The sequence below is a fragment of the Typopeltis vanoorti genome, chromosome 13, assembly GCF_054136105.1.
Source record: "Typopeltis vanoorti isolate ZY-2024b chromosome 13, IOZ_Tvanoo_1.0, whole genome shotgun sequence".
NCBI lineage: Eukaryota > Metazoa > Arthropoda > Arachnida > Uropygi > Thelyphonidae > Typopeltis > Typopeltis vanoorti.
This window is the reverse complement of record NC_143561.1, coordinates 68,418,214-68,433,072: the sequence shown is the minus strand read 5'-3', so window position 1 is coordinate 68,433,072 and position 14,859 is coordinate 68,418,214. Positions and strand designations below refer to the sequence as shown.

The following is a 14,859-nucleotide window of genomic DNA, read 5'->3' as shown; positions in this document are numbered from 1 at the left end:
TTCTTTGACCTGATGATGTAGTTTTCTCTGCATTAAGTCTCATTCTAATAAATAATTTCTCTAGGCATCTCATTGCCAAATTGATTCAAGTATAGGCCATTCCTCTTATACAAGTCTTTTCTGCCATCAAATTCACTCTGCACATCCAAAACCTCATACCACTTTTTCCTACATAGTCTACACATTGAATCATTTGTCATCATTGCTTTCCTTAACTCATTACTATCATATCTCAATAATGAAATAACCATTTTTCTTTCTCACTTCTTCCATCAAACCTTTCATATCTTCTCTCACACTATATTTATCACTACTTAAATCATTAGTTCTGATGAGAACTGCCATCTATTTTACTTTTCTTTTCTATTTCTTTATTGTCCTTGTCAATCCTTTATTTTAGCTCCCAGGAAGCCCAAAGTAGTGACTCTGTCATCAAGTGCAAAGTTAATTATCAAATCACCTTTACTGTATTACTTCTATGTTGAAAAGTAGTTGATATAGTGATCTAGAGGAGGTGTTTACATGTGTGTGTGTGTGTGTGTGTGTGTGTGTGTGTGTGTGTGTTGAGCTGGGCACTAAACTGGATTGATTGCTTATTGTTATTCTGCTCTGAGTTAACTAGGTCTCAACCCACTTGTCTGGAAATTATTTAACAATCATCCCATTCATTAGAATTTGGTGTATAGTAATCAGTCCAGGTGCTACAGCAGCTCCCCTTGCCTGTACAGTCAGCCAACCTACAGGCATTGCTACTTGCTGACAGACCATCGCTTTCTTGTTATTTATGAAGTTACATTTCACTCACTGTAGTAAACACCACTATAACAAACTCCTGAAAAAGTCCTAACCAGTTGAATTAATATAATATTATGTCAAAAGAAATTCACTGTAGCCAACTATCCACTATAACAAACCATTCTTGTAGTCCCTCTGAGTTTGCTATAGTGAGAATGTGACTGTACATATGTATAACCTGCCAATTTATAAAATAAAAATAATCAAACTCATAATTGGTGAAGAACCATATTAAACTGTCTTTGTAGTTCTTCATCTGTTGATTTATACATATAATGAAATACTGTATATATATTATTAAAAAGAACTTGATTTGCATTTTTGGCTTGGATTCCTGGTGTATCAGGCTTGACACCTTATTTTTAAAATTAGGCATATGGAATGGGTTTGATTAGAATATAAAAGTGATGACAACATGAATTTCTACATCATGTTCTTTGCTTATGCATAAAATTACTTTTTTGTGTTATTTTTAGGTGGCGTAATTCCTTTCTCTTATCTCTTGTTTTTGGCCTCCCTTCAATGGCAGTCATGATGTATTTTATGGCCATTCGAATGACCACAGGTAAAATGAATATGTGCTGTGTGATTCCTGGCTTGTCTTCTGAAAATCTCTTCCTTTTTGTATTAGCTACTCCAGTCCAGGTAAGGATAATTTTTTTTAAAAAATTGTAGTAGATGGAAGTAAACTTTGTAAATAATATGTAATTTATTTATTTATTCGTATGGGGTTCCTCCACCATCCTTAAGGATTGGTTGAGCCCTCCTAATGAGGGATTAAGTATGTACTTTATGACTGTAGATTTGTGTGTGTTCAGGCCGGTTTTCCTGTTCTGAGGGACAAAAACCTGAATTTCCAGGTGAAAAAACCACCTACCTCTGTATGAGACCAGCTAACTTACCTTTAGTCGAAAGAGACCAGATAAAGGTTCCTCATGTCATGGATGGGAATCGAACCCAAGACTTTTCAACCAAAGGGCTTCATCTATACTGACTGAGCTCAGCTATCTGATAAGTATCTATATGCTCAGTTATTGGTTCTTCATCTTCAACACCTCCTAATTACATATCATCTTAGCTCTGATCCAGTCCTGTTTCTAGTACTCTGTCATCCTTACCTTCAAAAAATATGTATAGGTATGTCAAATTAATAATCCTTTAATATAATCCCATTTAATTAGTATCACTTTAACTTGGATAAAAAAAAAAAAAAGCAAGCTCCATTACCAAAAATAGCTTTTCTTTGTTCAGTTTAATGTGTGTAGTAATTTTTACACATCGAAATCCTTTCTTGATATTTAGAGAAACAGAGCATCGGAAAATCAAAAAACAATTTCTTGCTTTGTTACCAAAAATATTTTTGATTCACTTACCAAACTGCTAGGTGACTAACCCTGAGAGTTACTGACTAAACAGTCATTTATTTATTTATTTATCATGTTTATCCATATTCAGTTGCTGATAATTTTTTTTTTAATGTGAATTCCACCCATAAATTGGTGCAATCCTGTAATATGGAAAATATAGAGACCAAATGCAGAAGTCTTTTTTAAGTTAGAGGTTCTTTCTAGGTGGACAATAGCTACAATCAAGTTACATCAGTGATGGAAATGTGATAACTAGTGATGCAAATGCAGGCATCTATGTTAGAAGATCCCACAAAATCAGATAATACCCCCTGCTCCATTGCTGTTATCTGAAGAGAGGAGGCCAGTACACCTTACAACATCTTGGGATCAGCATCTTCTCTCTCAATATAGTCATACAAGGTTTTAAAGAAAATTATTAGAATGTCACTCAGTGAAGTATCTATTGCAACAAAGTTGAATCCTTATTTGGAGATAGAATTTCTAGGCAACATTCTCTTTCCTAGTTAGTAGAATATCATCTTGCATCATCTAGTCCACTGATTCCCAAAGTGGGTGGTACCGTTATAAAGGTCGTAACAGTTGCTTTATTTTCCAAGGAAACGTTACAAGTTACAGCTGATCGGCGTTGAAGTCTGATGACAGGTCTTAACAAGCAAAGTGTTGGTGGGCACACACTTTCAAGTGATCAGGATTTTACAAGTCCAGTACGCATCGGCAGGAACATGTGTATGTTATGACTTGTTCACTGTAAATATAAATACATGAGACGTATGAAATCAGTTTCTGAATTGTGTGACAAGCAGTTAGCAATTTGATGTAGTGCATATTCGATACCTAGTTGGCACCTTACACCGATTACACAAAAAGCAAATTATTGTTGTTCCAATAAAACAGCAGGTTTCACGTGAGTATTTTTATTCCTTTTCTAGTAAAAATAACTTGGTTTAGGTATGTGAGAAATTGCATTCTAGTAATTTTGTAAATGTAACTTTTTTTTTACAACGGTGGAGCACCATTGGTAGCAACCATTGATAGCATATGTACGATACATAAAAGAAAAAGAAAAAAAAATTGCCAAGAATTATTATTTGCTAACTGACACTAAAAGAGAATTGATATTTCATGCATTGGAAGAGTTTTTTAAAGAAAAAAATATCCCTCTTAATAATATCTTGTTAGTTGCTACTCCATGGCTGAACCCAAGAAGAAATGTAGACAGTATAATCTTGAATGTTTGAAATACGGCTGTATTCAGTTGCCTACAAACAAAACATTACCAATGTGCCTGATCCAAAAAGTTTTTTCAAATGAATTTATGAAGCCTTCAAGACTAGAAGAACATTTGACAAAAGTTCATGCTAATAAAAAAGATAAGGCTTTATCATATTTTCAAGCACTTAAAGAAAAGTTTTTGAAACAACCAACATTGACAGGTATGTTTTCAGCAGCATCCAAACTAGATGATGGGTTGCACGCCTCTTACAACATTTCCTTACTGATTGCTAAATCAGGAAAACCGCATAATGTTGGTGAAGAACTAATCCTACCAGCTGTTAGTGAGGTCATATGCACTGTACTGCACAAGCCAGTCTCTGATATTATCAAGAAAATTCTTTTGAGCAATAATACAGTGCAAATGACAATTGATGAAATGGCCCAGGAGTTGAAGACTCATTAGTGAGTATTTAAAAACAACCCAGCTCTCTCTATATACAACTTGATGAGTCTACTTTACCAGGAAATGAAGAAGCCTTACTTTTAGCATATGTATGATACATAAAAGAAAAAAAAAAATTGCCAAGAATTATTATTTGTTAACTGACACTAAAAGAGAATTGATATTTCATGCATTGGAAGAGTTTTTTAAAGAAAAAGAAATCCCTCTTAATAACATCTTGTTAGTTGCTACTCAGTGGTGCTCCAGGGATGATGGGATGCTATCATGATTTTATTGCATATTTCAAAGAGGTGGTGCCAAATATATTCACTGTACACTGTGTGATTCATCGTCAATATTTAGTTGCCAAATACCTGAGTGATTGCCAACACAGGTCATTACATTATGTAATTACAGCAGTCAATAAAATCAAAAGTCATTAATTGAATGACAGATTGTTTAGACCAGGGGTCGCCAAACTTCTTTGACTGTCGACCCCTTCAAGAGTTTCTTGACTTTTTATCGATCCCCTCTATTTTACTATTACGTAATTATAATAGGATAAGCAAAAAAGGCGCTTGTTGGTAAATACGTCATTTTGGCCTACTTGATTGGCCTCCGTAACTATTTTCATGACCTTGCTCCATCTTACAGGTCCTATTCATATCGCTGTTCCCACGATTCACTCTTAATTGCGTTGTCATTCAGGATGACAACACAATTAAGAGTGAATCGATATAAGATTGTTAGGGTTGATAGAAAAATATTACCTATACAATGATGTGTTATATTTTTCTATCGACCCTAACAATCTTATATCGACCACTTTGCCGACCACTGGTTTCGAAAATTTTGTATTGAAAATGATGAAAAATTTAATCTCTTGCTGCTCCATACAGAAGTTCATTGGCTATCAAAGGGTGCCTGTTTTGACTCAGCGCTACAGTGTTTAGAAAACAGAGATGATTCTTTATGAGCCATGATTAATTTCAAAAGTGACATAAGTTATTTGACCCACTTGTTTAACACATTTAATGAAACAAATCTACAGCTCCAAGGAGATGAACTGAATTTAATAAAAACAAAAGCTGTTATTTTGACACAAGTTTGTGTCAAAACTTGTCCTGTACAAACGAAACTTAGGATGAGGAGAATTCAGTTTCAATTCCCCCCCCCCCGGCTTCAGGCCAGGCAGAAGTTGCTATGATCAGGTCCTGGCCCTAACAACACAGATTAAAGCAGGCTTCCAGAAGAAACTTAAATCCAGAGTCACTTTCATTGACCTAACATCAGTTTATGACACAGTCTGGATCAGGAGCCTCCTCCTAAAGCTAAGCAATATCATAAGGTGCAAAACAACTTTCTAGCTTTTTTTGAATCCATTCTCTCCAACAGAAAGATCTGGCCCATATTGGTGGAAGAAAGAGCAGGCCCAGATTCCTTCACAGGGCTCTGTGTTAGCCCCTTTACTCTTTAACATCTACATGTCTGACCTACCATATACCAGTTCGAGCAAATATATATATATATATATATATATGAAAGAATGATCATTAACTTGGTTAACATACATATTTTTATAAAGAATTGAATGACTAGAACAGAGATTTAAGTAAAAAGGTTTTAATAAAAACACGACTAGTTTCGGCTTGTAACAGCCTTCATCAGTGACATTAAGGCTTCATTATTGATGAAGGCTGTTACAAGCCAAAACTAGTCGTGTTTTTATATTAAAACCTTTTTACTTAAATCTCGGTTCTAGTTATTCAGTTCTTTATAAAAATATACACACACACACACACACACACACACACACACCGATGATCTAGTGATCCTACACCAATCTACCTCCTTTCCAATGTGGAAACAACCTTGAGCACAGACGTCAATATCCTGACAGTCAAATTCAACAAAAACTGTGTCTACAGCATTCCACCTGAACAATGCAGATGCAAATCAATTACCTAAACCTCTCTTTCTGTGGCAAACCTATAAAAGGCACATCACCAACCTGTCCAACAAAATTAAAACGAGAAATAATATCATTTCAAGACTTGTTGGAATAACCTGGGGTTGTGGCGCAGACATCCTAAGGTTGTCTGCAGTAGCCTTTGTATTCTCTGCAGCAGAATACTGTGCCCCTGTCTGGGAAAGAAGTGCGCACACTAACATTATATGCCCCTGTCCTATCTAACATTGCTCCACAAAATATACGGAGAAGACAAGCCTCGATTAAAGTATTTAATAAAGTAATGAGCAACCCGTTCCTGCCCTTGCATTAGACTCTCATAAATCCACCTAGTCTTTACCTAAAATCAAGAAACCCTTTCTGGTCCATGGCTTCCTAGTTGAAGATTCCTGTGCCCCACAGCCTGGTTTTTGCTCTTCCTGGGAAGATTTGGTCATCTATCAACAGGATCAGAACTAACTAGGGCAGATGTGGCCCAGACGATCACTCATATTGTTAATGACTACCCAAGATGCCAATTTTATGATGGTGGCCTCCAGAACATCCACAATGAGGTCCTGGATTGATTTTCTGGACTGAACATTGACCTGTAGCTGCTTTTGTATTCCTTTTGCCATAAGAATAAATAAATAAATTCAATTGTGTCATGTCATTGATGAGTTTCTTCTCTCTCTTCCAAGCCATATTGGCTATTTTTCTTAACACAACCACTGTTAATGCTATGACACTTGCTGATAATCTTATAGCCTCTACTAGAGAATGCTTGCAGGAATTCCTCAACTGTGCATTCAGTTTCTTTCAAGTTTGAGACCTAAACATCAATGCGATAAAGTTGAGTATACTTCCTCCTTTCTCCTTGGGTAGAGACAAGAAATTGAGGGCTTAGAACTTTTGAGTTTCCCTGCACGGCATATCCTTGCATTCTATCTTGTTTTTGGAGGAGTGGAGATACCGTGGTTTTCTGTTCTCTCTCTCTGATAGGCTGCTCCTCTTTTCCTTCCACTCTGGGATCTTTTTTTGTCTTCTCTCCAAAAAGTCCCACCTAAACCTTAATAGACTCTATCATAGCTTAGTTCTAGATAAAGTCTCTCTCTCAGTATTGTCCAGGATGGATATAGCTTTGCTTGGTGGTCTGTTCTTGGTTACATCTTCCTCATGATGTGCCATTAGCATTTTTCCATGCCACTGTAAATAAACAAAGGAGGTCTCGGGATTCTCTTTGGGATGGTTGGTGCCTAGATTACGTCTGTCCAGATTACAAAAATTTCTTTTTCCGCTTCAGAGTTATCTCTTGCTGTCTCTAGGACTTTGTGTATTAAGGATGATTATCAACCTACCTCTGAATGAGTGTTTGACAGAAGGACACCAATTATGACTACTGCAGTTAAACAAAGGAGATAGGCTCTATTGTTGCACCATTTAGTCGAGAGAGCTGCATTACAAGAATTCAAATATATTCTCTCTCAACATCAGTGGATCAAGGATGGGACTCACTTCCTGCCTGGATTTGAATATATAGATTTAATTAGGACAAGAATGAATGTTTTGCCAACTTGTTCATACAACTCAGAGGAGAAGTACTTGAATTTGCAGAGCACGCTGACAGGATATAGAAACTTTGGCTCGGGTTTCTCAATGTTATTATCACAAGTGGAATATGCATCAGAAGTTGGATTCGGGAAGCCTGACCTTGCAGTAAAGAGAGGAGATGAGTTGGTTGTTATTGACATACAAGTTGTGAGTGCCAGGTGACCACTCACTACTTCCATCATGAGAAAGCTGCCTTCTAACCAAGAGCTAAGACTGGGTGTAGCTACTTCAAGAAGAACTCCACATCATACCGAAATTTACCTCTGCAGCTGTATCCTTTAAAGGTGAATGGTTACTAAGCTTTGGATTCTCTCAGACTGATTTCAAGATACTCTTTTCACATGCCTTGCAGGGCACACTGGTAGTATGGAGGGCTATTCTCTGTTAGGTCTCAAATCCTCATGTCTGGAGTTGGATAGCACAAGATCTTGTTGGCACTTAGGCCTCTTCTGTTCCTACATGTGGGACCATGGTATGTAGAACTGTTTTCAGTGTGAAGTTAGGAAAATAACAAACAGAATAAATTTCAGATAAGCAGAGAGGTGGTGGTCTCAAGCTGGACAATAAAATTGGTCTACCATTGAAATACATTCACAACCATCCACATGCCCACAGCTGGTAATTGGAGAGCACTGATACACTGCTCAAGAAAATTAATAGAATAAAATGTTTATCAAGAATATTTTATTTTTAACAGTGGCTCCAAAAGTTGAATATTTGATATAATAGATATTCTACCATGCAGATTCTGAGTATCCAATAGAAATCAATCTACTACTCAACAGGTCTGCAATCTGTAAAAACACAGGTTGTGACCATATTACTTCATTCCCATTTTTTGCCTTGTTCGGTGGGTTAGCTACATCTCCAGTATTCCTTAGAATTCTTTTGAAATTCCTTAGAATGGCAAGTCATCGTCATTCAAATGATGCTTTGAGATGGCTAACTGTTGGACAACTAGAAGCTGGACAGTCACAGGCGAAATTAGCACATTTGCTTAAGATGTTATGAAGTATCATCTCAGCATTATGGCTGCAGTTTCAGGTGACAAGAACCATTACAAGAAGAGCTGGCCAGGGCTGCGTCAACCACAGCAGAGTCTTGTTATTAGAACAAGATGGAACTCTATGATATCCTCTCACCAATTGTCTCTTGAGGATGCTATTGCAACAGGTGAAAACATTTCCAATTGGACTGTGTTGAGAAGGCTCAAGTCAGTGGATTCTATGCAAGAAAGTTAGTGGTTTGTATGTCGTTAATCACAAACCACCACAGAACTTATTGAAAGTGGTGCTATGAACATGTGACTTGGAGCCCTAAGAAATGTGGTACAATTTTATGCTCTAATGAGTTCCGTTTTAGGCCTACAAATGGATTCTAGATGAGATTCAAGAATGTGTTACCATCCTTTCAACATCAGAGAAAGGGACATGTACAGTGGAGGCAGTATTCTCATGTGAGGTGGAATTATGATCAACAGCTTCACCTCTCCACGTTTTTCATAGGAATATCATAACTATGTAGAGATACCAAGAACAGATCCTCGAACTCCATGTGCAAGCTTATAGTAACGTGGTTAGCCTAGATTTTTTTTCTTTTCTCATGCATAACAATGCTATTGCTTGTAGAGCTCAAGTGGTAGAATGAAAGATATAAAATGGCTGCCATGCCAGGATGATAATCAGACTTACTGATAGAACATGTGTGAGACATCCTCGAGTGTCTGCTCTGATGGAAGAATGGAATTTGTTGTCACAGAATCTTATAGACACCCCTATATTGAGTATGGTCTTCCCATGCTATATTTTTGATTATAGTATGGCAACTTTTGCAATGTGATCTTTCTGGTAATTCTTATACACCCTTATGTAATGTCCCTTATATCTGTCTGACATTTTTCACTGTCTCCTCATATCATTGCTATTGTATTGTACACTGCTATACCAAATTTAGTCTAGCTTCATCGCAACCTGCACATATTACACCACATTTTCTGTTTTGTTAATTTTGTTAAGCAGTAATTGGACAAGAAGTACATGTGAATCTCTGTACAATTTGGAAAATATTAGTAACATTTCCAACTTATAGCTAGTGCCTATTCATTCACTGAATTAAATACTTCCGATGAAAAAAATCCTATAGTGGTATCATTATTAGATAGTTTTTTGTTTATTTAAAAATTTTTAGACTTGATAATTTGCTATTGAAATAAAATAGAAACAAAATTATCTGATATTTCATTGATGTTTCTATCAAGTTTTAATTTTCTTTGTTGCATGTGCTTAATAAATAAAATATTAATTGAACTGTGTAGTTTCATTATTTGTTTGCTGCAGATTGTAACGTTTTATTTCTTTTAGTTTATAGGTGGACGATATTTCTATGTCCAAGCATACCGAGCATTAAAACATAGAATGGCAAACATGGATGTTCTTATTATGCTGGCTACCAACGTTGCCTATTTTTATAGTCTTTCAATTTTGATCTATTTTGTGATTGTTAAAGCCCATCATAGTCCAAAAACTTTTTTCGAAGCACCACCAATGCTGTTAATCTTTATTTCTTTGGGTCGCTGGTTGGAATATATTGCTAAGGTTAGTAATACTGTTTGCATAAATCAGTGGTTTTATAAAAAGTTTTGATATTTTCAGTTGCATTTGAGTACAGGTAGTTCTCACTTTATGAATTTTTATCTTTATGAATATTTTTGATTGGAATTTTTATTTTAAATTGTGCCCGGTGAAGACAATTAGGGGTGTGTATGAGGAAATGCTATGTATTTCCCTGTACACACCTCTAATGTAATGTAACGGTGTAACAATCAGTTAGAACGAGCCTCAGTCACTCACAAGCCTTGGTGACGTGAGTGTATTATCCATAGTTTTCTTCAATTACACCTGATTTTTTTCTTTTCTTTTTAACTATAACCCTTTCACTTTTCCAACAATGTCAAAAAGAAGCAACAGTGCAAAACCAGAAAATGAGCAAAACAAACAAAGAAAAGCAATTACGTTAGAGAAAAAGTACGAAATTATTACCAGCCATCAAGCGGTAGCACTGTTAAAGCTCGTTATTCCAGATGCAGAGTGCCTGGCATAAAGTTTCCAAAAAAACTATAAAAGGAGTATGGCATAAATTTTGTCCTCAGTTTAACGATAATTTCAAATGCTTTAAATACCCAACAAAGATTGTGAATTCTGAAACTCAAGCGATCTTTGGTATGGCTAACCAGTTGCAAATGGAAGTTTTGGAAGGTGATGTTAATAATTATTATTATAATGTTACATCTCCAGAGAATCCAAAGACTTATCAAGGGAGAGTGTGCCAATAGCATCGAACGATTGACTCTCCCTTCCAACTACTAACCGCGCTCAAACTTGCTTAACTTTATGCTGAGCCATTAGTTGTTAATGAGCTGCTTCAGTCTCACACTATGGAACTCTCACCCAAGGATCTCCTTGAATTAGAGGAACAAGAAAGAAACGAAGAAGAAAAAGACAAAGATGATAGCAAATATGAAGCTCCAACTCGTTTTTTCACTTTAAAAGGCCTAGAAGAAGCATTTAAACTTCTCGAAAAAAAGCTCAAGCAATCTTTGAATCACAAGATCGAGACTTTGAATGATTTAGTAAATTTTCCTATGAAATGAATAATGCTTTTGCTTCCTGTTGAGCTATTTTAAACGAAAAGAAGCGAAAGTCAACAAATCAGATGACACTCAAGGCCTTCTTTTTTCAAAGAAGGCCTCGAGTGCACCGAAGGTTTCTAATATATTTCCTACTACCTCGACGGCTGCTTATTCACTCGGTGATATAGAAATGAGCTAATTTTTTTCAGAGAATCTTTTTTTAATTTAAAAATTTTCGTATTTTATTTTTTAAATATGTAAATCTTTGTGCAGTCAAGTCTTTTCTTATAATTTTATATTTAATTTTACATTTTACATTTAATATGCATTTTATATTTTATATATTCCTTCTTACAAATGTAACTCTCACTTATAGAATTATTTCTAAGGCAAATAAACTCCCACTTTATGAATGGTCGCCAGGAACCAATTAATTTGTATGAGAACTATAGTTCGCCCACCGTTTGGATGTCTCTCCTTGGCATTTTGCCAAGAATAGTCGATTCATGCTAAAGGGGAGAAAGAAATGAAGGATGTATGAATTTGTCGCCAACATTCAAAATCACGTGCTTTCTTGTCTGTCGCTGTAGTAGTACTGGCTTAATTTTTGTTGTCGCTTTTTTTTGCATTATTTTTTTATTATGAATTTGTATGATGGATCCAGTACAGTCAACAAGTTCTGTTGTTAAATTTCAGTAGCTCTTGCAAAAGAATATTGAATAATGTGCTGACAATTCTGTGAAAAAGAATTGTCAGAAGGCTGTCTCCTTGTTCCCCTTTCTCAAGTCATAAAACGTGCAAGTGCAATTGCGGGCGTATCAGGGTCGACTGTTAAAAGAATTCGTAGGGAATCAAAAGATGAAGGTAAGCCAAAATTTAAATCTCCTAAAAAAAGAAAGTGCCAGAGAAAGAAACCAATCGAAACCGTAGCTTTGAATGATTTTGATGTAGACGTTATAAGAACTATTCACGAATTTTACGTGGTCGAGAAAAGAGTGCTAACTGTTCCAAAATTGATTCCTGTGCTTAAAGAAAAAATTAATTTTCCTTGGAAAAGAGAAACTTAAGGAAAATACTTCATGAAATCGGATTTTGTTTTAAAAAGTCCCAGAATAAAAGGAAACTTATCATGGAGCGAAGTGACATTGTTTTATCTAGAACACAGTATTTGAGAGCAATAAGACATTTCAGGAAGGAGAAAAGACCGATTATGTATCTTGGTGATTGTGTATCTAGATGAAACTTGGATTGATAGTAATTTAATTTATGGAAAATGTTGGCAGTCTAAAGAAGAATGTGGAGTGCTACAAACCGGAAATGCTTCGCAGCGCATAATAATTATGTGTGCAGGTGGAGAAATGGGTTTTTTACCAAATTCAATCTTACTATACAAAGCCAATTCAACTACTGGAGATTACCATGGGCAAATGAATTCTACGATCTTCAAAAAGTGGGCAGAAGAAAAACTGATTGCAAACCTTCCTAAAAATGCTGTTGTTATAAATGATAACGCTTCATATCTATTTGATTAAACAAAATTCCAAATTAGTCTAATAAGAAGCAAGTTCTTATGGATTGGCTCTCTGCAAATAACATTTCTCATTCCCCAGATATGCAAAAAATTGAATTGCTTAATTTGGTCAAAAGAAACTCGCCCACAACTAAACTATTTAAATTCGACATGATGCTCAAAGAGCATGGATTTCTAGCTTTGAGGCTACCACCATATCATTGTGATATTAATCCTATTGAGTATGTTTGGACAGAAGTGAAAATTTTCATTCGCCATCGCAACATAACTGGGGATATTGACATGTCGAAACTTTTTAAGCTTTCAGAACAGGCGATTGAAAGTATTATAGTTCAAAACTGGGGAAAATATTGCTCTCATGTCACCTCATTGGAAAATATGTATTGGGACAGAGACTGAATTATCGAAGAATTATGCGAACTTTTGGTGATCAGTTTAAGTGAAAGTGATGGCGATTCGGACACAGATTCAGATGACTCTGAAGATTAAAAGGATTTGATAATGGTATTTTTTTCCAACATTTTTTTTGCATGGGTTTGTTAAGAGAGTCACAACAAGTCATAAATAATTAATCGGATTAGGACATTAAAGTGTCTCACTTCTCTCAACTGTAAGTTTAGAATATCTAAGTTCATTTGAAAAAATTTCTGTTTTTCTGTATAATTATTTTTATTTTATAGAAAACTTTCTTAAAAATAAACTTAGTTAAATTTTTGTTTTATGCTATACCTCTTTTAATTTTGTTAATATTCTACATACATTTTTCCAACTGTTATACAAGCAAAATAGTTACACTTTAAAAACAGCAACGTTCGTAAAAGAAAAGCTAAATTTTCCGACCTGTAATAATAAACAAACTCATCCCAGAAGACAGATTGATTATATTATCGGAATAGATTCTCCTTTTTCTGACATGTGCAGAAGTGTCGAAGGATCTCTAATCGGTGGGCAAACTATACGTGTATTTTTTCTATATTAGAAGAAATGCTAAGTTCTTTATCTACAATGAAAAGTTCTTACATGATATTTATTAAAATCTAAGAAAGATCATTTTTCTATGCATTTGCTGCTCACATCTTAGGAGTAAGGGGAATTAATATATATATATATATATATATATATATATATATTCATGTTTTTTTGACTGACAAACCGAGAAACAGACAAGTTAATTTAATGAACCACACATGTTTTGTCAAAAATGACTTCTTCAGGTGTGGGAACACTTAAAGCAAATAAAAAACCCATAAAAACACTGTGCCATTATAATAACAGACTTGTAAACTGAAGTTAAGTTTGAATTGTCATTATAGTCCATGCTGCAGTTCTGTTGTTGTTCATATGCAAGCGTGTGAGTTCACTCGTACGCCAGTATCTAATGGCAGAACTATGCGAGTCAGGTAGACTATAACTAAGGTTACTGTTGATGTGAGAAGAGTAAGATTATTTCTTTGGATTCAATACAACGTTCCACTTCATCATGACAAATATAAACGTTTGATGTTGCATTCCAATCTATTTCATGTTGGCGGCCGTTTGTGTTCATTGAGAATAAGACGTGACTTGAGAGTGCGCTTGCTCTGATTCTGTTGTGTGAAATGTCTCTCTGGTGCTCCTCTAGCTGTAGGCGGATTGACTTCTCAGTCTGGCCATAGTATGGTCTCCGACAATCATGTTATTTTATATACGCCGGGAAACTGAAGATAGTTATGAGCTTGTTTTGGGTGGCTTAGAACTGACCTTAGTTTTGGAAGAGTTGATAAACATGTTTTTATATTAAATAATATGTGATTGTGGGAGACCATACTATGGCCAGACTGAGAAGTCAATTCTCCTACCGCTAGAGGAGCACCAGAGAGACATTTCATACAATAGAATCAGAGCAAGCACACTCTCAAGTCACGTCTTATTGTCAGCGAACACAAACGATGAAGGCTGCCAACACAAAATAGATTGGAATGCAACATCAAATGTTTATATTTGTGGAATGTCATATAGTTCGTAAAGAATGCAACGGCCATTGCTTTGACCATCCTGGAAGAGTGGAAATACCTCAGTATCATGTTTGCCCCAAAGGGAAGGTCTTCTGTCCCTTCTATCCTAGAAGCTGGGATTGCTACTTTGAGGAAAGCTCCTCTCAAGCCCCAGCAAAGACTGTTTCTCCTTTCCCACTGTCTCCTACCTTGCTTTTACCACAAGTTGGTGCTTGGCAGGACATGTATCTCGGTACTGTCCCGAATGGACAGGGCCATCCGTTCAGCCGTGAGATCATGGCTCTGACTGCTGCCTGACACTCCTACTGCATATTTCCATGCGAGG

At 35.8% G+C, this 14,859-nt stretch overlaps 1 protein-coding gene across 3 annotated transcripts in view; it reads left to right on the top strand.

Annotated features, from left to right (window-relative positions):
• The window catches only part of ATP7 (copper-transporting ATPase 1), a 185,973-nt gene that overhangs the window by 63,598 nt on the left and 107,516 nt on the right, over positions 1 to 14,859 (top strand). For all 3 annotated transcript variants that reach the window (XM_090403124.1, XM_090403125.1, XM_090403126.1), the window contains 2 exons: positions 1,272 to 1,440; positions 9,742 to 9,975. In XM_090403124.1, the coding sequence (XP_090259250.1) occupies positions 1,272 to 1,440; positions 9,742 to 9,975 (403 nt within the window). The remainder of the gene's footprint in view (positions 1 to 1,271; positions 1,441 to 9,741; positions 9,976 to 14,859) is intronic.